Source organism: Panthera onca, chromosome A2 (assembly GCF_046562875.1).
Source record: "Panthera onca isolate mPanOnc1 chromosome A2, mPanOnc1 haplotype 2, whole genome shotgun sequence".
Taxonomy (NCBI): domain Eukaryota; kingdom Metazoa; phylum Chordata; class Mammalia; order Carnivora; family Felidae; genus Panthera; species Panthera onca.
The window spans coordinates 104887859-104909911 of record NC_138340.1 but is presented as its reverse complement, the minus strand read 5'-3'; the positions used below and the strand labels follow the sequence as shown (position 1 = coordinate 104909911).

At 38.5% G+C, this 22053-nt stretch overlaps 1 protein-coding gene across 3 annotated transcripts in view; it reads left to right on the top strand.

The window, feature by feature from the left end:
- The first annotated feature begins 2419 nt into the window (after window positions 1-2419).
- The window catches only part of THSD7A (thrombospondin type 1 domain containing 7A), a 439582-nt gene continuing 419948 nt past the window's right edge, over window positions 2420-22053 (top strand). For 2 of the 3 annotated variants that reach the window (XM_060632565.3, XM_060632563.3), the window contains exon 1: window positions 2420-3078. In XM_060632565.3, the coding sequence (XP_060488548.3) occupies window positions 2898-3078 (181 nt within the window). In that variant the 5' untranslated portion in view covers window positions 2420-2897. The remainder of the gene's footprint in view (window positions 3079-22053) is intronic. The other variant, XM_060632564.3, reaches the window with a different exon arrangement.

Here is a 22053-nt window from a genome sequence, read left to right as displayed (position 1 = left end):
CCGTCCATCAGTTTTATTGATAGGATTTATCCTCCTGGACACGATAGCTTTCACAAAGGAACATGTATCTGAATATATATATCACATCTGTCTCCTCAGAGACCCATATATTTTTGTCCTCAAGTGCAATAATGGCATTGTTATTGAACAGACATGTTAGTGGTGAGACAAATGCTTACATGACTCAGTTTCTTTAAACGTGTCCAGAGATGTTTTTGCTGCTGTTTGGGCATGTATGTGTGTTTGGATGTGACCCGTATGACTTGTATAAATTGAAATTAAAGGAGGAAACACAATTTTTAACTCTTTTCAAACACTCTGCAGAATATTCATCCTAGTTGTGTATTTTAAATGGCAGCAAATTTTTGACTTAGAAGTGGTTCCTGACTCCTGTGATATGTATAATGTTTGAAGTTGTAGCTATAATGTTTAAACTCTTAACCAGTTGAGTAATTATTACATAATTATGGATAAATATAAACATCAGATTCTTAACTTTTCTTTTGACCATAAGCTATTATGTATAGCATCCAATGGCTTCTTGTAGGACTAATTACCCTGTACATTAAATTGTACTAACTTGACTGTTTAGAGTCTCTGTCTTCTGTTATATAATGAGTTTCTACTTGGTGAATTGGTTTGGGACTCCCTAAGAATGCTTAGAATGGACCGTTATTAAAACAGTACTTCCAGTTCAACATCTTCCCTGTGCCAGAGTTGGAGGAATTCAGGATAAACCTGCAAGGTGCTAACAGTAGCTGAGAAATAAACACAGCCAGGATAGGAAAGCAGTGCCATTGTAGAGAGGTACTTTGTAGAGTTTGCTCTCAGAAGACAGAATGAAGGAAGCATTAGCAGGAGCTATCTTCTTCTTTGGTATAACTGTTGAAACAAGGGTCTTTTAGAGAACCATACATTTGTTAGGATCAGGCTTCCTTTGTATGCCTTATCAGCCTATAATCTTTTGATTGTTGCCTGTGTGTGTGTGTGTGTGTGTGTGTGTGTGTGTGTGTGTTTATTTATTTATTTTTAACCAGTGAAGGAATAGTAATCCACACTAGTTTATCTCTCCTAATCACAGACTCACAGAGCTAGGTTGCTCTGAGCTTTTAATTCCCTCTTAGAGGCCTAACAGAGTGGAAAGTAAACAAAGAGCAAATTTGCAACCTTAAACATTGCTAATTTCCTCTGATGTCAGAATACTTAAACAGGCAGGACCTGGGAATTATTTGATCAAACCTGCTTTTAATCTAATGCATGCACAAGGGCCGTGTCTGGAATGATCTGCAAAACGGCAGGCGTCCCAAGAGAGCTTTATGGAAGGCTTCCTCTGTCAGAAACCGTAGTTTCCTCATTTTAAACTCTGGAGTTGGCAGTGTTTTTGGAGTAAAGTCATAAAGAGTAGTTTTCCTGCCTTTTAAATTTTATTTGGCCAAGTATTGCTGACCGGATGTGGATAGTTTTCTTTGGCTTTCTGTTTGCTGACTTTTTAATTGGCTACATGCCTTATTATTTTAGCTTTACTAGAAAATGAATTAATAAAAGGGTATTATTGAGGGAAAGGAAGGAAGGAAGGAAGAAAGAAAGAAAGAAAGAAAGAAAGAAAGAAAGAAAGAAAGAGCAAAGCATTATCTGACTTCATATACTTTGTTTCATTGTGTATGGTTTAAGAAAATAAACACAGAACAAAAGACCCCAAAGCATTAGGTTATTTAGACTATGAAGCATTTTTCTACAATAAGATTCAGAGAAATTAATGCCTGGGATTTTTAAGTAAAGAATGTCCTAATTTGGAGATACCCAAATAGTGGAAACCCAGTTTTCCCTTTCATTTTACTTAGAGCTGTGTGGATACTTAAAGGGGGCATACTTTTGACAGAAGTAGATAAAGGGGATAGCACTTTTATTCACTGCGTGTTTGAAATACGGTTTTAAGATGGGTGTTTGTAAAACCTTATCAATGTAACTAGATAGCATTGTGAATGCTTATTAAGTACTAATTCAGTTTTAAAGACTGAAAACACAATGTACTTTGGTCTGTCACAGGTCAGTATTGTTGGTATTTCTGTTGAGAACAGATTAAGTTAAAACGAAACACATTTAAGAGAGTGTTCAAATGCTTTTCAATGGCAAGTAAACAACTCTGCTGTTTGTGTTTTTTACATCTGATCATAAATACGGCTTCCGACATAAAGTAATTCAGAAGCCACCGCTTAAAAATAAATTATACACACTGATGCTTTGTGTAAATACACACTAAGAATAGCATGCCACGAGATGTAGCATTTGACTCCTTGGATGCCGATGAATTTCAATGCCTGTTATTTGTCATGCTGAAGCCTGTCGGGTGATGATTCTTTTCATTGGTGTATCCTTCCAAACATATTTCATCGCACCATGTGCACAGGAGTTCTCTGGGCGGGCGTGTTCGATCTGGGTGCCCCCTCTCCCCTTCGCTCCTTCCTTTCTCGCCCTGGCGCTCTCGCCGCCTCCTGCCTCCAGCCCCCACCCCCCCTCGCTCCTTTTCGGCTCACGCCCCCCTCCCCTCTCTCCAGCTGGCGGAGGGGGTTGCGCTGCCTCCCAGACCTCCAGGACCTGCTCAGTCAGCTGGGGCCCCCTGCGGCCGGCTGCCTCCCTCGCCGCTAGGACCTGCCACTCTGCGCGGAATGGCAGCCGCAGCAGCATCCCCGCCAGCGGCAGCGGAGGCTGCAGCCACGGCCACCGCGGACGCTATTGTTCCCTGGTGTTAAACGCGCTTTCGCTCCTTTTCATCTGAAACGAACAATAGCAGGGAAGAGCTTTGCTTTCTGTAGTCCTTGGGAAGACAGAGTGAGGGCGCAGAAAAATTCCCTGCCGACCGCGTTCCGGATCCGGACCCTGGAGCGGCTGCGGGCGGCATGGGGCTGCAAGCGAGGCGCTCCGCGTCCCGGAGCCCAGGCGCCGCGGGCCCGCGCCCCGGTGTCCTGCCGCTGCTGCCGCCGCCGCTGCTGCTGCTGCTGCTGCTGCTGTGCCCGGGCGCCTGCGGGGCTGCGGCTCCCGGCCAGGCTGAGGCGTCCACTCCGTATCTGTGGAAGACTGGTAAGTGGCACAGAGTTCTCCCTTCTTCTCCTCTCCACCTCTGGGTCCGTATTACAAAGCTGCTGTGGCTTCAGGAGGGACCCCGGTGCATCTTGAGAGCCCCGGTGTAGCGGGATCCTAAGGTGAAAAGTACGAGTACTAGGAAGCAAATTGGGTCATGCCCGATGCTATTAGGGAAGAACAACCTAGCAACTAAGAGGCATGAGAGAGCCACGGGAATCGTGTTTCTCTCGCAGCTCTGTAGTTAATGAGGACACCCAACACGGTGCTTTCATAATGAAGTGCGTTCTTAACCTCTGGGCTTTCATTCTACCGAGAGTTCCTCAACTATATTTCTAGCAAAGAAGAGGCAGGCAGCTCACACCCGGTCTTCATTCTGTCTTCAGGCACTTTGCTCAGTGCCATGAAACGTGTGGGTATAGAGTTGAATTTGTTAAGTATAGCTTTGTGAAATGTGGGACACGTGGAAACAAGCCAGATGAGGGCAGTTCTAACAGCCAGAGGCAGATGGGGCTCCAGTGAGCTCACGGAGAGGGTGCAAAGATCAATTCTTAATGAGTGAATGCCGTGATTTTTCAAGTGTGCAGTCGTAAGGATGTTTAGGTTTAAATTTTTCCTGCCTTGAGAATTCTTCTGTTTTGTTTTCAACCAACTAACAAAAGCAGCAACTAATTGTGCCTCAGAAGCTCCAGGCAAACTGCTGACTCGAGGTCCTGGTGGGACAGTGACAAGCAGGAAAACAATACCAAGTGAGGAATTAACTCCCCTTTCTCCAGTGTCTTTTTTTCTCCTCTAAAGGACGCTGAGAATTCTTTAGCAGACCTGAAACTTGGCATGTGTATAGAAATGAAGTAGGAAACATTATTCCTGTTGCTTAGGGGTAGGGGTAAATTAAGAGTTTCTTGGCAATGCCTAAACGTTAAGAGAAGCATGCAGTAGAAGGGAGGGAAAAGATGTATTTGTCATGGGATTGCAAACAAGTTACACAGACTGGGTCTCTTTCCTGGCGGCAACTATCTGTAGCCCCCAGCTGCAAAGAGAGGCTAGTCTACTCTACAATTACATCAATATTCTGAAATTTTAAAGAAGTTGCATCTCTCCGGCAACTTGGGGAGAAGATTGAACAGAAATTTATTTCAAGCCAAAGTACCTAATTTGCTTCAGAATGTTGCAAGAAATAGCACACACTTTTAGGAAAGTCATTTGGATGTCAGTGTTAGCCACTCTTGTTGCCATTTGGAGTTTAAATATTAGTTGTTGACTAGTGGATGCAGATGAAATCATATTTATTTATTTCACATTCAAACAAAGAGTTGAAGATCTTCTCTAATTTAGCTAAAGCCATGGTTTTACTTTTCTGAAGCTTGGTCATAACAAAAACCAATAATCAAACTATAATTTACCATTAAATGGTATTATTTGGAGGTTTGGGAAGAACTTCTCCAGTAGGTAAGTACTAGACAAAATAGTACTTGTCTGCTTGCAATTTGTGCTGTTAAAGTAAGAAAACCCAAGCAGTAATTCAGATAGAATTAGAATCTAGGCAACATTCACTGTGCAGCATCTGAGGTGCCAATATATGTCAACATAAATGTCATGGTGGGAACACAAACCAATAAACCATTTAAAATAGTGGAAACCTCTCAGGAGCAAGGATACGGAGACCTTGGTTCCACTGCCAGTGCCAGCTCTTGCTAGCTAGAAGAATGTTGGCAGGTTCATTTAACTTTTGACCCCTCGTTTTCTCAGCTGCATATAAATGCAGTGATACCTTCTTCTGACTATTCATAGTGTTATGAAGAGCAAATGAGTGAGTTATGAGAAAGTAATCTATAAATTTCAACATGATATGCATGTGAAAATATAAGCTAGTACGATGAGGGTGATAATGTCATCTCTTTTATGGTGGTCCTTGGTTTGGTGGGGAAAAAAAGTGAAGTAAACTGGAGAGGGAAATTTTCCCTCTTTATTTTTTTTTCAAGAGGGAAAGGAGGCTTTGCTATTATCTTTAAAGAAATTGAGAGTTGTTATCAGATGAATTAGGAAATATTTAAAGGAGTGGGATACACTGTAAATGAAAATGTAGAGATGAAAGAATTGTGTTTGTCGATGAAAATAGGAAGAGAATTGGGAGAGAAAATGAGGTGAGGTGAGACTGTGCAGGATGTCTGTTCGAGTTTCTTGGTCTTGGTACAGCTACTAATAGGGAGTTAAATTATTGGTCACATCCCTGAATTACAGGGATGTAGTAAAAGGTACACTGGTTGAGCAGCTGGGACAGGAACTCTTAACACGGTGTTTATCACTAACAAGCTGTAGAGCATTGGCACAGTCATTTAATGACTTTGGTTCTTGGTTTCTGAGTTTGTAGTATTCATTGATTAGAAAAAATGATATGTAAGGGCCTTCTTGTGCCTTAACATGCTTCATATGTATGTATGTATATGCACATACATACACCATAAACGCATCTATGTACATATACCCATAGTTTATTAAGGTGTGTATATATATAATACATATACGTAATAAATAGGTTTATAGTACTTGATGTATGGTATATAATGTATAATATAGGAAAGTCTAAGGTATATATTATATGAAAGTTTTATTAAGTCAACTCACAACAAAGAGTTATCGAGGACTCAGTTATGTGAAGTCACTGAGGTAGAGGCTGACTAGAATATTGACATCCCTTCCCTCAAGAAATTCATAATTGAACAATACTGTAAATACACAACAGCACATGGCATACCATAGTCATGAACAAAACTGTGAAAACAGGGAAGTTGTGTAGCTGATAAAGGGGGCTGTAGAAAGTTTTAAGGAGGAGTTAATATTGATGGGGGTTTTGGAAGATGAGAACTGGATTGTTTACTCTGGGAGGAGTGGAAGTCTATTTCAAGCAGAGCAAAGAAAGAAAGTAAAAGTAGAAGCATGCCAGCATTCTTAGGTCTTGAAAGCACTGCACTGCAACTCAAGTGTAGGATGTTTGGTGGGAATGAATGGAGGAATGCCAATTTGATGAATTCGGGCAGGTTGTAAGAAAACCTTCAAACTTTGGTAAAAGATGTTGGAGTTTTAACCTAAAAGCAAGTGGAAGCTATTGGCAGCTTTATGCAGAGGACTGACATATTCTTTTCCCAGAATGGAGAGAGATAAGTGAAGAGGCTGGGAGGTCAATAAGGAGAGGGCCTGAGAGGCCTGAGAGGAGAGGAGGGCTAGAGATCACACTGCAGAAGTGTTACCTCAGCTTTAGATTGTAGGGAATGCTGTGCCAAGGAGAGGAGGAATTCATTCCATCAAGATTGCCATCATATCTGCACCTAGTTCCTTGAGGTAGAGGATATGAAAGAAGAAAGAGCCAATTTCCTGGGGTTAGAGAAGAAGAATATCAGTTTACTTTCAATATAGCAAACTTGAGGAGTAATCCATTCAAATGAATGTATCTGATGGGAAAACTAGTGACTGGATGGGCAGTTTAGGAGAAAGGCTGAGAGCATAGACTTGGAACTCAATAAATGTATAATATTTCAAAGCATGGTAGTTGGAGGGATGATTAAAAGAAAATAAATACTTAAAAGAGGGGCCAGGGCACTTTACAGGGAATATTGATATTGAAAGGGCCATTGTTGAGGAGAGACGTGTGGAAGGGTGAAAGACAGTGTGGTCACAAGAGGTCCAAGGAAAATGGCAATAGGTGCTAAATGGAAGAAGATGTTTTATGAAGGGGATGATGGCAAAAAGTATAAGACATTTCTGGAAGACTGGAAAAGAATTATGAAATATTTCAGAAATGATTGAATAAAAGGGGGAATTTGTAAGATAATTCTCAGTGTTTTGGGAACGGATGTTTTAACTGGAGTAGTAGAATTAGAAACTTATTTGAATAATAAACAAGATAATGAAAAAGGTATGATATTGATGAAGTCAAATAACCAAGGGGTGTTGACATCACTACACTTGTTTTTTAATAGTGAAAACCTCAGAATATGATACTAAAAATGTTTATTAAAATACAAAATTAAATATCTAACAGTTTTGTGACAGATTTATTTAAGAGGTAACGTATTTGTGTGAATAATTAAAACATATTTCATAAACACAGATAAAGCACTTTATTATTGGAAGATAAATAATTACTGATATTAGTTTTTCACTCTTCAATATTCTAGAATACGGAATTTTTCAGTAGTAATTATGACCAATAATATTTACCTGGCATTTCTAAATTAAGAACGTGAATACGTTGCGTAAGATATCATCGACTTAACATGAATAGGACAGAAAACAGTGAACACCTGCAACTTTTATCAACTTCTGTCACAGATATATTTTCAGAAAGGTCTTAATGAAGTAACTGTATTTCTTGCTTTTAACTGATGTATAGTTGATATACCATGTTACATTGGTTTCAGGTGCACAGTATAGTGATTGGAACAGGTTTGTACATTAGGCTACGCACACCGTAAGTGTAGCACCCATCTGTACCATACAACCCCATTAAGATACCACCGACTGTATTTCCTATGCTGTACCTTGTATTCCTGTGATTTATTCATTCCACAAGTGGAAGCCTGTATCTCCCACTCTCCTTCCCCCATTTTATCCTTTCACTCAGCTCCCTGTCCTCTGGCAACCTTTGGTTTGTTCTCTGTACTTATGGATCTGTTTCTGCTTTCTAAGTTTTGTCTATTTATTTGTTTTTGTTATTTAGATTTCGAATAGAAGTAAAATCATATGGTATCTGTCATTTTCTGTCTGACTTATTTTACTTAGTATGTTACTGTCTAGGTCCATCTGTGTTTTGACAAATGGCAGGATCTCATCCTTTTTTGTGACTGAGTAATAGTCTATTGTGTGTGCTGTGTGTGTGTATGTGTGTGTGTGTGTGTGTGTGTGTATGCCTTCTTTATTCATAGACACTTGGTGGCTTCCATACTTGGGGTATTGTAGATAATGCTGCATTAATATAGGGTCCATATATCTTTTGAATTGATGTTTTCATTTCCTTTCTTCTGGGCATTTACCCAGTAGTGGAATTGCTGGATCATATGGGAGTTCTATTTTTAATTTTTTGAAGAATCTTCATACTGTTTTCCACAGTGGCTATACCAATTTACATTTCCACCAACAGTGCGTGAGGGCTCCTTTTTTCCCCCACATTATCACCAATGCGCATTAATTATTTCTTGCCTTTTTGATTTTAACTATTCTGACAGGTATAAAATCATATCTTATTGTAGTTTTGCTTACATTTCCTTGATGATTAGTAATTTTGAGCATCTTGTGTCTGTTTACCATCTTGGCATGTCTTCTTTGGAAAAATATTTATTCAGGTGCTCTGCCCGTTTTAATCAATATTTTTTTTCTGGTGTTGAGTTATGTAAGTTCGTTATATATTTTGGATATTAACTTCTTATCAGATCTATCATTTGCAGATATCTTTTCCCATTCAGTAAGTTGGCTTTTCATTTTATCGATGATTTCCTTCACTCTGCAAAAGATTTTAATTTTGATATAGTCCCAAATTGAGTTAATTTTTATACTAATGAAATTACACTGAAATCCAAGAAAAAGGTACACACTAACCATTGTTTAGAACTCAGGGGATTAAGATATTTATCAGTGTGAGTTTTCTCTCAAGGAAATCACTTCTCACGTTAAACACTTTTGAACTAAGTTGATCCAGTGCAAGGCAATACTATTAACAACAATCACTGTGTCCTTTACACTGTTAGTTGTGTGTAAAATAATTCCCTACTTTTTCACTATAAAATAAAAATAAGGATTATTCTTTTCTTTCATGTACTTGTCCTAATATAAACTATTCTGTAGTGCATATGGAAAAATATTAATCCTAATTCTACCATTCATTAAATAACAAAGGAGGGAGGGACGTCATTCCAGGTAGTAGTAACATGAAAGTGGCATTATCCTAATAAAAGTGTTTTGCACTTCAGCTGTGCTTAATTTGGAACGTGGCATAGTTTGCTCATTAAATAGATATGGAGATAGGAGATAGAGTGGACAATGTGGGCGTAAAAGTCAATACAGAGTAACATGGATCACAATGCTATATTTTATCTATGTTATTAAATTATGTCATCTTCAATATGGCTAAATATGTATTACGTAGAGGTTTTCTGAATTTTAATTAAATACGGTAGCATATGTAATATATTAGTGGAGTGTTTGATATATGTTAGAACTCTGATCAGTGAATGGCGTCTTTTATTATTTTTATTATTCTAATATATAATACAGTGGCTACTTAATTTTATGACCTGGAACAAGTCCAGTAATGTGCATTAGCTTTCTTGAAATCACTTGTTTGGTAAATGCACTAGAAGTTACAAATTGATACAGTGCGAGATACTCCATCAGATTATAAGAAAGGCAGCATTGTGGGGATGGAAAGAACACGGGCTTTGGGATCAGACAAACCACTATTTAAATCTGCCTCTACCTTACTGGTCAAGTTAGTTAAACTCTCTGATTTTGTTTTCTCACCTTAGCATAGTGACAGAAATTCTGAAGTGAGAGGCCATTTGCAAAGTTTTGACTGGTAGTAAATGGAAAGTGCCTAGCACAGTGCCCTAAATGTGATAGATGTTCAAAAAATGGTTTCTTCCATTCTTGATTTTTGTTCCCCCCAAAATGACATCACAAGGAGGAATTTTACAGATTTAACACATTCATCAGTCTTCTCCAGACAAGTGGCACCGTGAAAAACCAAACAAATCAAGGAAGAGAGGTGGTTTTATTATAGGCTCATCTTTTTTTATTGCTTAGACACTTTGATGTAGACAGTGTGGAGCACAGACCATAAAAATATTTTGAACAGCAAATTCAGGGTGAATTATATAAATAGAAATTTTTATACCTCATTTTGTGCTGTGTTTCAAGGGCTTTCTCAAGAATCTGAAATGTTAGATTCTTGAAAGTGGTCTTGTGACCACTGCTTTCCAACTTAATTGTTTTCACAGAATTGTTTTTATGTATTCATTAATTATGCTTACTAGATGATCATTTAAATTCTTTTTAAAAATTAAGTTTCTTTCTTTTGTGAGAGAAAGGAAGTGAACACAGCAGGGGACGGGCAGAGAGAAGGAGAGACAGAATCCAGGTCAGCCTCCACACCATCAGTGCAGACCGATCTGGGGCTTGAACTCAAGAAGTGTAAGATCATGGCCTGAGCGGAGATTAAGAGACGTTTAACCCACCACGACAGCAAGGTGCCCCTAACTACATTTTTAAAAACGAAAGTTTCTATCTTGTTTCTCTACCCTTCTTTCTTAGCGTATGTAACCCTGTTCAGAATTCATTAAGAGCTTATTGATTGCATCAAAAAGTGAAATGCTCAGGTGGTTTTGTGAAACTTTAATATCTTAATGGACTGCGGTAACTCAGGTCCCTCGTTATGCAAATTATAGATGGCTACCTGGTTTGCAAAATAATAGAAGCCCCGATCAGGACTGAGGTTGAGTGCTGTAGAGCAACACAAACCCACATTCTTTCCTGCCTGTTATTGCAACCTAGAAAAACTGGTCTGATGGTGGTGGGATGAGATGCTGACATTCAAGGGGAGAGTGAAAGCCTCTGTCTGGTGAATATATAGAATAGGCTCTCTCGGAATTAAGTGGTCCTTAATGAAAGAAACCTTAGGGAAGTGGCATCAGGAAAATCTATTTTTTCTATCACAAGAACATCACAGAGTGTGAGTTAGAGGTGCCGATGAGTCATAAGGTAGAGATTTTTTTTCTATTTCTTTGTCATCCACACTTCATACTTGACACTTTAGAGTGCATTAAAATGATGAAAAATAAAGGAATTTGCATTGAATTCTCAGGTATCTGAGCAATAAGAAAAACAGTGTTTAGAGGAAGTGATATAACAATTAAACACATGTTTAGGAAAGAGTGGAGGAAAACAAGGTAGTGCTGAAAACAGGGTTACTAACAAGTAATCCATCTACTGCTTCGGATAACCTGGCCTAACCAAAAGGATGTCCTTTCATCTTCCAGAAGTACTGTTGAGCTAACTGATATTTTGCATAGTTTACCATGTGAAGTTGTAATCTCTAGGGTATTACTTTCAGAGTTATGCCATGAGAAAATAAATAAGGAGATGTAGGGAAAAGGCACAAATGTGCTTCAGGACCATGTATTTGGATAATGTTGAAGGGGGGACTCTACGTCTGAGGAGCCATCAGAGATCATCCACATAGAATTTAGTGAGCTGTCTCCACAAATCTGGGAGAAGCTTTGCATGGCTCTAAAGACTTGGGGAGAAAATGAGACATTACAAGAGAGCAACACATCAAGGAGAGAAAGGTGGAAACAGGCAAATCTTCTGCCTTCTTTTACAAACTATTTTTAGTAGGCTTTATTCTCTGAGCAGTTGTAGGTTTACAAAAAACTAATCAGAAAGTACAGAGTTCTCACATACCCCCTCATTCTTCTCCTATTTCTCCCTATTATCGACATCTTGCATCAGTGTGGTACATGTGTACCATTGATGAACCAGTATTGTTAGGTTATTACTTAAAATCCATAGTTTATAGTGGGGTCAGTCACTCGGATACATTCTGTGCCTTTAGACAAATAGATAATGACATGTATCTAGTAATACATGTATCCACTGTTAGAGCATTATACAGAGTAGTTTCGTTGCCATAAAACTCCTCTGTGCTTCACCTACTCATGTCTCAATCCATCCCTCTATCTTTCCAAATCTCTGGTAACCACTGATCCTTTGATCTTCTTATGTCTCCATACATGTGCTTTTCTTGGAATATCTTATAGTTGGAACCATAAAGTATGTGACCTTTTCTTTCACTTTGCAATAATGCATTAAGTTTCTTCTATGTCTTTTCATGGCTTGATATCTCATTTCTTTTCATCACTGAGTAATATTCTGCTCTATGGACATAGCACAGTTTGTTTATCTATTTACATATTGAAGGACCTCTTGGTCACTTCCAAGTTTTGGCATTATGAATCTGCTGTAAACATCTGTGTGTAGGTTTTTGTGTGGATATGTATTTATCTCTGTTATGTGGAGACGAGGGAGCACAATTGGTGGGTCATATGGTGAAGAGCACCTTTAATTTTGTAAGCAGCTGTCTTTCAAAGTGGCTGTACCATTTGCATCCCATCAGCAGTGAATGAGGGTTCCTGGTGCTCCACGTCCTGGCCAGTGTTGTCAGTATTTTGAATTTAGCTGTTTTAATGTGGGTAGTTGTATGTCGTTGTTTTAATTTTCTATTCTTTAATGTTACATAATGTTGAGCGTACTCTTTTCATCTGTTTGTCATCTGTATGGCTTCTCTGATGAGGGATCTGCAGTCTTTCCAGCATATGAAGAGTAGCAGGAACAGGTGGAACCCTCAGGTGACTGAGTTCAAAGTCTTCGCCTAGCCTGAGCTGCGCACGCTTCCTTTCTGGTTGCTCTGATGACTCATACTAACAAGTATTTTATAAATAGAAAATAAACATGGAAGTTAACTAAATAAACACCAAATGGAGATGGGCCTACACTTTGTCTTTTGTTCCACCTTGAGGAGAACACCTTGGGAGAGAATTTGGAAGTGATAAACAGTATCTTGAAGCGGAAGAAAAGGGTGTGATATATGAAAGGTTAAATGGAACCTGTAAGCTTGTGAGATTTACTTTTTTTTAAAATGGGTTTTTCACTGTTTTTTTTTTAATGTTTATTTACTTATTTTGGGAGAGAGAGAGAGTGCGTGAGAGAAAGAGCAGGAGAGGAGCAGAGAGGGAAAGAGAGAGAATCCCACACTGTTTCTGAGCTGTCAGCGCAGAGCCCGACGCGAGGCTCAATCCCATGAACTGTGAGATCATGACCTGAGCCGAAATCCAGAGTCAGACACTTAACCCACTGAACCATCCAGGCACCCCAAGCTTGTGAGATTTTCAAGTGCACTATGCACATGCTGGGTCTCTAGCTGACTCTGTTCTGGTTAATTACATAGTTGCCTATCTATTTTTCCTTGTTCTGGATGGAGGCTGGCAAAAAGTTGATGTGCAGTATCCCCCTGAGCTTCTGGGAAACCGTGAAATCCCTTGTTCTGAACCCCTGGTAAGTTGAGATGTCAAGGCAGCCAGCTGCTTAGCTTGCTCCCACAAACCTTTCCACAGACACAGAATGGGGAGCATCTCCAGAATGAGGCTCAGAAGTGATCATGTGTGCCCAAATACAGTACACTACACAGGTAGTTAACTTAGAACTATATAGAGAGCTTGCTGGACAGTTAATTTTCCCAAACGTATCATGCATGGGTATTGATTAGGCAGTAGGAATAATTAAACTCATGCTATATGGCGAAGGCAGGACTTAACAAATTGTGCCATGCTGAGTGGAAAAAAAGTTTTCCCTTGGATTGTAATAGCAGTAGCAATACAGCACATACTGAGTATTGTAGATGGCATCAGAACACAAATATTGCCTATTTGGGTTGCACTATTAAAAGATTATTTTTGTTTTCTCTCTCAAAATGAGCCTAACTGTAAGTGTCAGGGGAGTCTATCCCCTGTATTCAGTTACTTCCCCTTGACAGTGAAAGAGGTTAGTTGCAAAGAATTGAAGCCATAGCTTGAAATGAAAGAAGTACTGATTGCTGAGTAGTAAAATACATATTTATTTGCGCTTTTGTGTGTAATAAACGAAATGTTCAAGAATCAGCTTTTGAGACATAGGAACCTTGGCTTGATTTTGTACTTTATTAAGAATATGAACTTAATCTCTGTGTCTCATTCCTTAGCCACGCCCTAGGTATGTCTACAGATTGTTGTAGGGATATCTTGAGACAAAACCGTAGAGCACTTAGATGGTGCCTGGCTCATGTCTGTACTCAGTAAATCCTTCACTTGTTGTGATTCTGGCGTGAACTGAAATGCCTTCTCACAGAGCTAGAGTTTGTTTCTGGATCTGAGTCTCTTTTATTCTTCATTTTGATCCTCCTTCGATCTGCATGTGCCTTTCAAGTTTCCCTCCACCTGGCATTATTTTGCTTTTACCTGCTGTCAGGGCCACGATAGTTGCAAAGCCCTCAGCTTTGCTAGTAGCAGAGCTGTTCAAAGTATGGCTTTAGAACACAGAGACATTACGCCTCAGTCTATTACTTTTCCCTGCGATTGTGCACATTTTTGCCATGGAGGAAATGCTGGAGGTGGGACTCTTTGGGCGGGACTGTGCATTCCAGAATTCCTTTGTGTGAAAGATTATTTCTGGCCAGACCTTTCTGCTCTGTGATGCTGTGAGTGAAAGGGTGTAGGAAATGTACAGTGAATGCTGATGTATACTCTAAGTCCTCTTTTCTCTCCTAAAGTACATACCCCCGTATCTATGTATGAATGTACGCATGTCATGTGTAGGCTCTGTATATGTATATGCATGTCATATATATCGATATCCTACTTATTTACCTCAAGATTTCAGAGTCCTCTGATAGAAACTGTTTCTATCAGGTGTTGACCTGTTACATGCCCATTACAACCTGTTTTATCTGTACATTCTCTAAAGTTAATGTGTAATTTGTGGGCTTTTGATAGAATTACAATACTAAACGAATACGTCATTATAGGCATACTCATGCAAATATATGCACACATACCTAGACGCATAAATACATGCAAGTGCAAATAGTACAGTCATTTATGGCTTTTACTACACAGGACTTCATGATTTATTTGCCTTTATGGACGTTATTATACCACCTCGAATGTTATAGTGATTTTAAAGCACTGACGTTTGAAATTGTGCACAATTATGAATATTTTCACTAAAATATTAATTATTCAAAACGTTATATTAACATTTTATTTTAAAAAATTTTATTTCAAACTTTATGCTCATTAAGAGCTTGCTCTAATAAAAGATCTTAATATACCTTCCAATCATTTAACGCTTTTATCTTAAGATCCTTTTATGTCTCACCATCTTCCTGTGTTTGCCACTTTGGTGCTTAAAAAAGGTCTTCAATCTGCAGTGCCTGCACAGATTTCTAAGAAGTACTTTTCCTTTCTTTTCTTTTGTTTTTTTTTTTAAATGTTTGAGAGATAGAGCGCAAGTGGGGGAGGGGAAGAGAGAGAGGGAAACAATCCGAAGGAGACTCCAGGCTCTGAGCTGTGCACAGAGCCTGATGTGGGGCTCGAACCCACGAACCCTGAGATCATGACCTAAGCCGAAGTCGGACGTTTGAGCCACCCATGCACCCCAGAAGTACGTTTCTTCTAATAGCAGCTGCCTGTCACCTTGTCCATGAACATCATTTATATAAAATATTAGTTGTAAGTTGTTTACATTGATTATGGTATCATTAAGTCAGTACTAATAACAGACCCAGGTAGAATATTATATATTAACTTTTTATTTATTTTTTTATATATGTGGGTTCTGTGTAATTAAATGTGATTTCAAATTGTGATATTTTCAACTTAAGATGTGTAAGATGGGTTTTTTGGGCCATAACCCCATCATAAATATAGGAAGATCTGTATATATGTGTTTGTGCGTACTTTATGCACACTTATATAAACTATGCGTTTTATGTATAACGTATATTTTTTTCCTGTGGGAAATATAATTCATTCAGAGCCGCTACGTTACACAACTTCAGGGACTCCAGTCACAGAATTAGGTGACCTTTTTCTTCATGTTTGTGTCAGTCAGTTCATTTAAGTAAAACTAGCAAGCACACAGTGACTTTTTTTTTTTTTTTTTTTTTACACCGAACTTGGTGCTGGAGAGCAAATGTGAATGACACATGGAACCGCCACTCCTGAAGCTTCCTGTCACATGTAAATAAGTGATTCTTGTCTAGGAAATTTACAACAAAAATGGAAACATAAATACATGTGGAATAGAGAAAGGGAATATTATCTTGAAGGAGACAGGGAAGGGAAGATGTCATAAAACACAAGTTTGAAAAATACACAGCTTGCCAGAAGGACAAATGGCTAGGTAGAGTGGAGCTCTTGTGAAGAAATTAAATGGAATGTGTGTTCAGGGACAGTAAGAGGTTCTGAGACATAAAAAATCGGGAATGAGTTGGGAAAGGAAGAAGGGTGAGTATGTGTGTGGAGACCTGGTAGGACCATGCTGAGTGGAACACAGTAAGGAGCCAGGCTTTTGTTTGACTTACAGAATCTAGGACCCCAAATCTCTTTAGTTTGATAAAACATTGCCAAGAATGAAATAGTGTATTTGCAAATGTTAAGTGATATGTGAATTTATAAATTCTAGAAGATTGTTAATTGTGTAAATGAACTACTATAATTCTTGCAAACTTTCTATGAGAAACTGTCTTTAGATAAAGATAATTAAACATAGTCATTTCAAAGGTAGAATATCTTTTCCGGTTTATGCGTAAGGGTGATTGGGTATTTTAGTTTCCTGTGTGGTTTTGATTAGACCAATGTGAAAATAAACCTTAAATCTATGTATTATTTCTCTGGCCGGGTCAGTGACCGAGAACATAAATGAGTGAACTGGGCCAGGCGTGGTGAGGAGGTGGGTGTGCTCACCCTTTTCTGTGTGGACTTGGCTAACGGAACAAGCAGCACCACTCCCTTACCCTATGGTGGGTCTACCATTTACCATCATTTAGAGATGGGGTTCATTTGTTTAAAAAATACCATAAGGGATAACTCTGTTGACCACATACAATACCTAATAAGTCACAGTTGGATTACGGGACCCTAGTTTACACCTTTTGCCTCTGGCAATCGTATGCGGTCTTCAAAAGTCTGAAGTTTCAATGCAGGGGTGGAAAAGATATTAAAAAGGGACTTTTTCGAGTTACAGAGAATGACCATGTGAGAACATACAGAATGCCAAAATGTAATTGAAGTGTCTGGAGTCCTGTTTCCGGCCAACATCACGATTTCCCTCCGGCTCCCTACACGCTCTGCTTCGTTAGTTTTCATTAGTTAGCGAGCCCTGTGGAAGGAGAGAAGCTAACAGGAAGAAGGCCTCTGCTGTCCCGGGCTGGTGCATGTAATCACAGAAATGCGACAAAGATCATAGGTTCAGTAGCTCTATAAAAGAGCTTCTTCTGACAGTTTGCGGTGGTGACTACACATCTCTAACGGGAGAGTCATCAAAATGGATTTGGATTTATGGAATCAAATAATTCATAGGGAAAGCTTTGCTGCTAAGATACATTTCTCTCTGTGTCTCTCACTGTAAGATTTAATGTAATTTCTTCAGTTCCCTTGGCTTGTTTTATAAGAGAACTGGCTTTGAACTGCTTCGGCTGTGAATATTCCACAAGAAGAGAATAAATATTAGCGGTCAAGGTGTTCTTTCAGACTTAGTTGATCAAGCACTACAGCACCATGGACATCATGAGGTCTCAAATGATGATGAAGGTTTTCTGAGCTTTCAAGAACATTCTTCTCTGAGTAATTTTCTATCTTGATAGTATGATCCAGAAGCTAAATTAATTTGATGTAATAAAATATGTGGAAATTAAAAGAGTGATTTCTTGTACTATATTATTATATGTAAGATGAATCTTCTTTGTTGGCAATATGCTGAATATTGGAATTGCTATCATAAAGCTGGTTTTTAAACAACTTTATCAGATATAAGAGTTGTGAATCCGTCATCACAGTCAATTTTAGAATATTTTCATTGTCCCCCAAAAAGTGTGAACCCTTAAATTCTCCATTCTGTCCTATCAGGCCCAATCCTAGGCAGGTACTAATCTACTTACTGTGTCTATAGATTTGCCTGTTCCGAACATGTCTTACAAATGGAATTAAACCTTGTTTGGTTTTTTGTTACTGGTTCATTTTACTTAGCATGTTTTCAGAGTTCATCTGTGTGGTATTGTGTGTCAGTATTTTATTTCCTTTTATTGCTAAATAATATTCCATTGTGTGGATACGCCACGTTTTATTCGTTCGTCGGTTGACAGATATTTGGGCTGTTTCTACTTTGGGGCTGTAATGTAGAATGCTGCTGTGAACAGTCATGTACAAGTTTTTGTGTGGACATATATTTTCATTTCTCCTGAATATATACTTAGCAGTGGGATTGCTGGGTCTTATGGTAACTTTATATTTTATGATTTGAGGAACTGCTAGACTGGACTTTTTTTTTTTTTTTAATTCACCACAACACTCTATACAATATGTTTTCCAGTAACTTCAATTATGATATAGTTGTCATTCAAACGCACACTTTGAAGTTCCACTTGATTTAGGGGACCCAGTTTATAAGGACAGAAGCCCATTTAGGAGGAAAATATGCTGAAGTAGTCATGAGCACATTTGATAGGATGCCTGCAAAGAGCTCCTTTGGGGTTTTTGATATGATCATACATTGAAGCCTTCAGTAAAGGGAAAAAAAGCGCGGATAAAGGAACTGTGATGATTCAGGCTGACTTAGTCACAGGTATTTAAAATGCACAGATAAGTCTAAGTGATACTAATGAAAAATTCAGGTGTTAATGCATTTTAGAAGTTGCCCATTTGGTTTTTACAGCTTAGTGGATGTAATAACACAACCTGCTTGTGTTCTCCTGGTGTTTTACAGTTCTCCAAGCATTTATATCACATGTTCTTTTACTAATTTCTCACAATTTCTTCATTATTATAGGGTAGGCAGTAACACCCTTATTCTTTAATGAAAGAGTAAACTCAGGTACCTAAAACTAAGGGATTTGACCCAAACCACCCTCTTATTATAAGATGAGCAGCCAAGACAAGCATCTGGGTGGCCTACATACACTAGTATTTTAAGTGAAGATGAAAAATAGGGACACTTTAGGGAAAATCTTCAGTTGTGTAGAGTAAGAGTCAAATATTTAAATTAGCATTATAGTATAATTAATAGGCAATAACATAAAATTTATCTTAATACTTTCAGACAAGCATAGGTAAAGAAATAATTACAGGTTTGTAATATTTGTAAATATTTTGACTATTTTGTGTTCCAACTGAGCATTTGACAGTGCTTTTGAAATTTTAATGTTGATTTTTATACCTTTTTTCAGTTTTTTGACATAGAATAATATATATTTTATCTAAACAATTAATTGCCCTATAATCAAATATAAATATTTGTTCATATTCTATGTTGCAATCAATCTTACCACTGAAAAATTAAAAGAGCTGCTTCAAGTGATCACTCAGTATTTAGTTTCAGTATATTGATGTTCTCCTGTTGTATCCCTTTAAAAAAGAAAGTGAGGGGCGCCTGGGTGGCTCAGTCGGTTAAGTGTCTGACTTCGGCTCAGGTCATGATCTCGCAGTCCGTGGGTTCAAGCCCCGCGTCGGGCTCTGTGCTGACAGCTCAGAGCCTGGAGCCTGTTTCAGATTCTGTGTCTCCCTCTTTCTCTGACCCTCCCCTGTTCATGCTCTCTCTCTGTCTCAAAAATAAATAAATGTTAAAAAAAAATTTTAAAAAAATAAAAAAGAAAGTGATCTATAGACTTAAACTGTGGATTTTCTTGACAGTATAATACAGGAGTTTATACTGAACACCATATAACAAACATCTGATATAACAAACACACTAAACCCTTCTTTACTTTTCCCGAAATATCCCACAGAGCTTCTTTCTCTTTTCTCCTGCTCATACAGTCTCCTCCTATCTCTCGGTCATACACGCACGAACGTGCCCTTAGACACAATCTCATTTCTCTCTCCTACGTTATCTTAATTTTTTTCACTCCCAAAGTTCTCTTTACTAAGCCCTTTCTTTCCCTTCTCTTCCACCTTCCATGTCTGACCATCTGTGCTGTGTTTTGGTACAGTACTGCAGTTTACCTTTATTTCAGGGAATCATTTTCCAAGTGTATAAACTGACAACATTTCTTGAATAGGAGTGTTATCAACAATAGAAGTGCTGACTTTTGCAATGTCCCGTACAGGGAGACTTGCATTCCAGCTGTAGTTTTCTTTCCCGAAAGAGACCAAGTAAAAACCTGCTGGCATCATTATATTTGTCTACAGGCAGCTAAACTGTGATATATTCAGTGTGGACTGCTCTATGGGATACAGCTGTGAAATGAGCTAAAATTTATTATTGAAAGGAAAAGAACTAGTGTGAATTTATTCTAATGAGATTCTTTGCAAACATTAAAGGAAATAGGCTTTGGAAACATTTTCATTCTGTCTCTTGTTCTTTAAAAATGACTTTTCTGAAGATACAATGTAAGGGCATGTGATAAAAGAAAGGAACATTAAGACTGTCAGTATTTAGAGATTTATGTGGATAGGTTTCTCCTACCACCAATGTGGTAACATTTTTAATTTGAGCTCTAATCTATGTTCATTTCTTCCTAAATATTGGACCAATAAAAAAAGTCCCTCTTGACAGAAGGGATGATGACTTACTCCTAGATGCATCATGAACACATTGTAGAAGCATCTTGTGCCTTAAGTATAAAGTATATTATCAGAAAGCAGTTTTACCCCTGAGGAAAACTTGGAGTATTTTTTCCATTTTGGAGATTTTTCTATAACTTTTGTACAATACATGCCCTTATTTTAAGTTACCCTGTGTGTGCGTGTGTGTGTGCGCGCACGCGCTCAGATGCACACACTTAATGTTTTTCTTGATTAATGTGCACAGGAAATTTGGCATCTTAATCAAAGTCTGCTTAATGGACAGAAGAGACATTAAGTACAAAGTTTTAAAATATTATAAACGAATAAAATGTACTTAATCCTAGCACGTTGCAGATAATTTAATCTGTAGTTTGTCATGATACATAAACGTCTTCAGAAGGTTGAAATGCACCAGAGTCTTGATTAGGGACAACAATTTATTGCTGTAATAGAAGTATGAGGAAGTTCTGAAAGAAATTTTTATTTGGTAGCATGCTGAATGAAACCATATTTGAGGAGTCTTTGAGTCTTTTTTGTTTAATTTTGAATTACTTTTAAGGCATATTTAAAAGTGTTAGTATTTTCTGAGTGATTTTCTACATTCAAAAATTTAGAGACCCATATATCCTACTTACATCCACACTTTTGAGAGTTGAAATTAAACCATTCTAGGGCTGTGTTAATATCTTCAGAATTTTGCTTGCATGTACATGTATTTGGTTTTATCTTTAAAATTTTTTTTAACATTCTTTTTTGAGAGACAGAGAGTGAGCGGGGGATGGGCAGAGAGAGAGGGAGACACAGGGTCGGAAGCAGGCTCCAGGCTCTGAGCTGTCAGCACAGAGCCTGACCTGGGGCTTGAACTCACGGATGGCGAGATCATGACCTGAGCTGAAGTCAGACGTTTAACTGACTGAGCCACCTAGGCACCCCATCTTATTTTTATGTCATATTAATGGGTCTAGAATGGAAAGACAAATTCGAGGTCGAGACAAAGTATGATCTTATTTTTTGAGCAAAACTATTCTCCGCCCCCCTTTCCCACTTGAAAAGATGAATTAGTGACATCTGCATAAGGTGTCATGGCCTCTGAGCCTCTTTTTATACTGCACAAGTACTCTACTGATCTCAGCCCTAGATCCTCTGCTAGCTTTGAGGAAACACAGACACATATGACTGAGTCCCTCAGTCACTGACAAGGTTGTATCTTTGAAAGAAATGCACACATAACTAAATCAACGTGATTGGGGCTACTGAGCAGGGCATGTTTGAAGTGCTCTAAGGGCACTGATGGTGGAGGGATCAGTTCTTCTGGGCTAATGAAGGGCAAGGACCAGGAAAGGCTTGCCGGAGTATGGGCAGTTGAGGTAAGTGTGAAAGGGTGAGTCAAAACCTAAGAGATGAGAGATGATGGGGTACACATGGTTAAAGCACAGAGGTGTGAATTAACAATCTGAATGGCTTTTATATTCTGACGAGCTCTCTCCCTACCTATAAATGCTACAACTTTCCTACTGATATTCTCCCCCATATCAATGATTACTCTCAGTTTTACCTCCTGTCTGCTGTCCTAAACCTGCTAGCTTTGTGCAACAACTACAGTTTCTCCCTT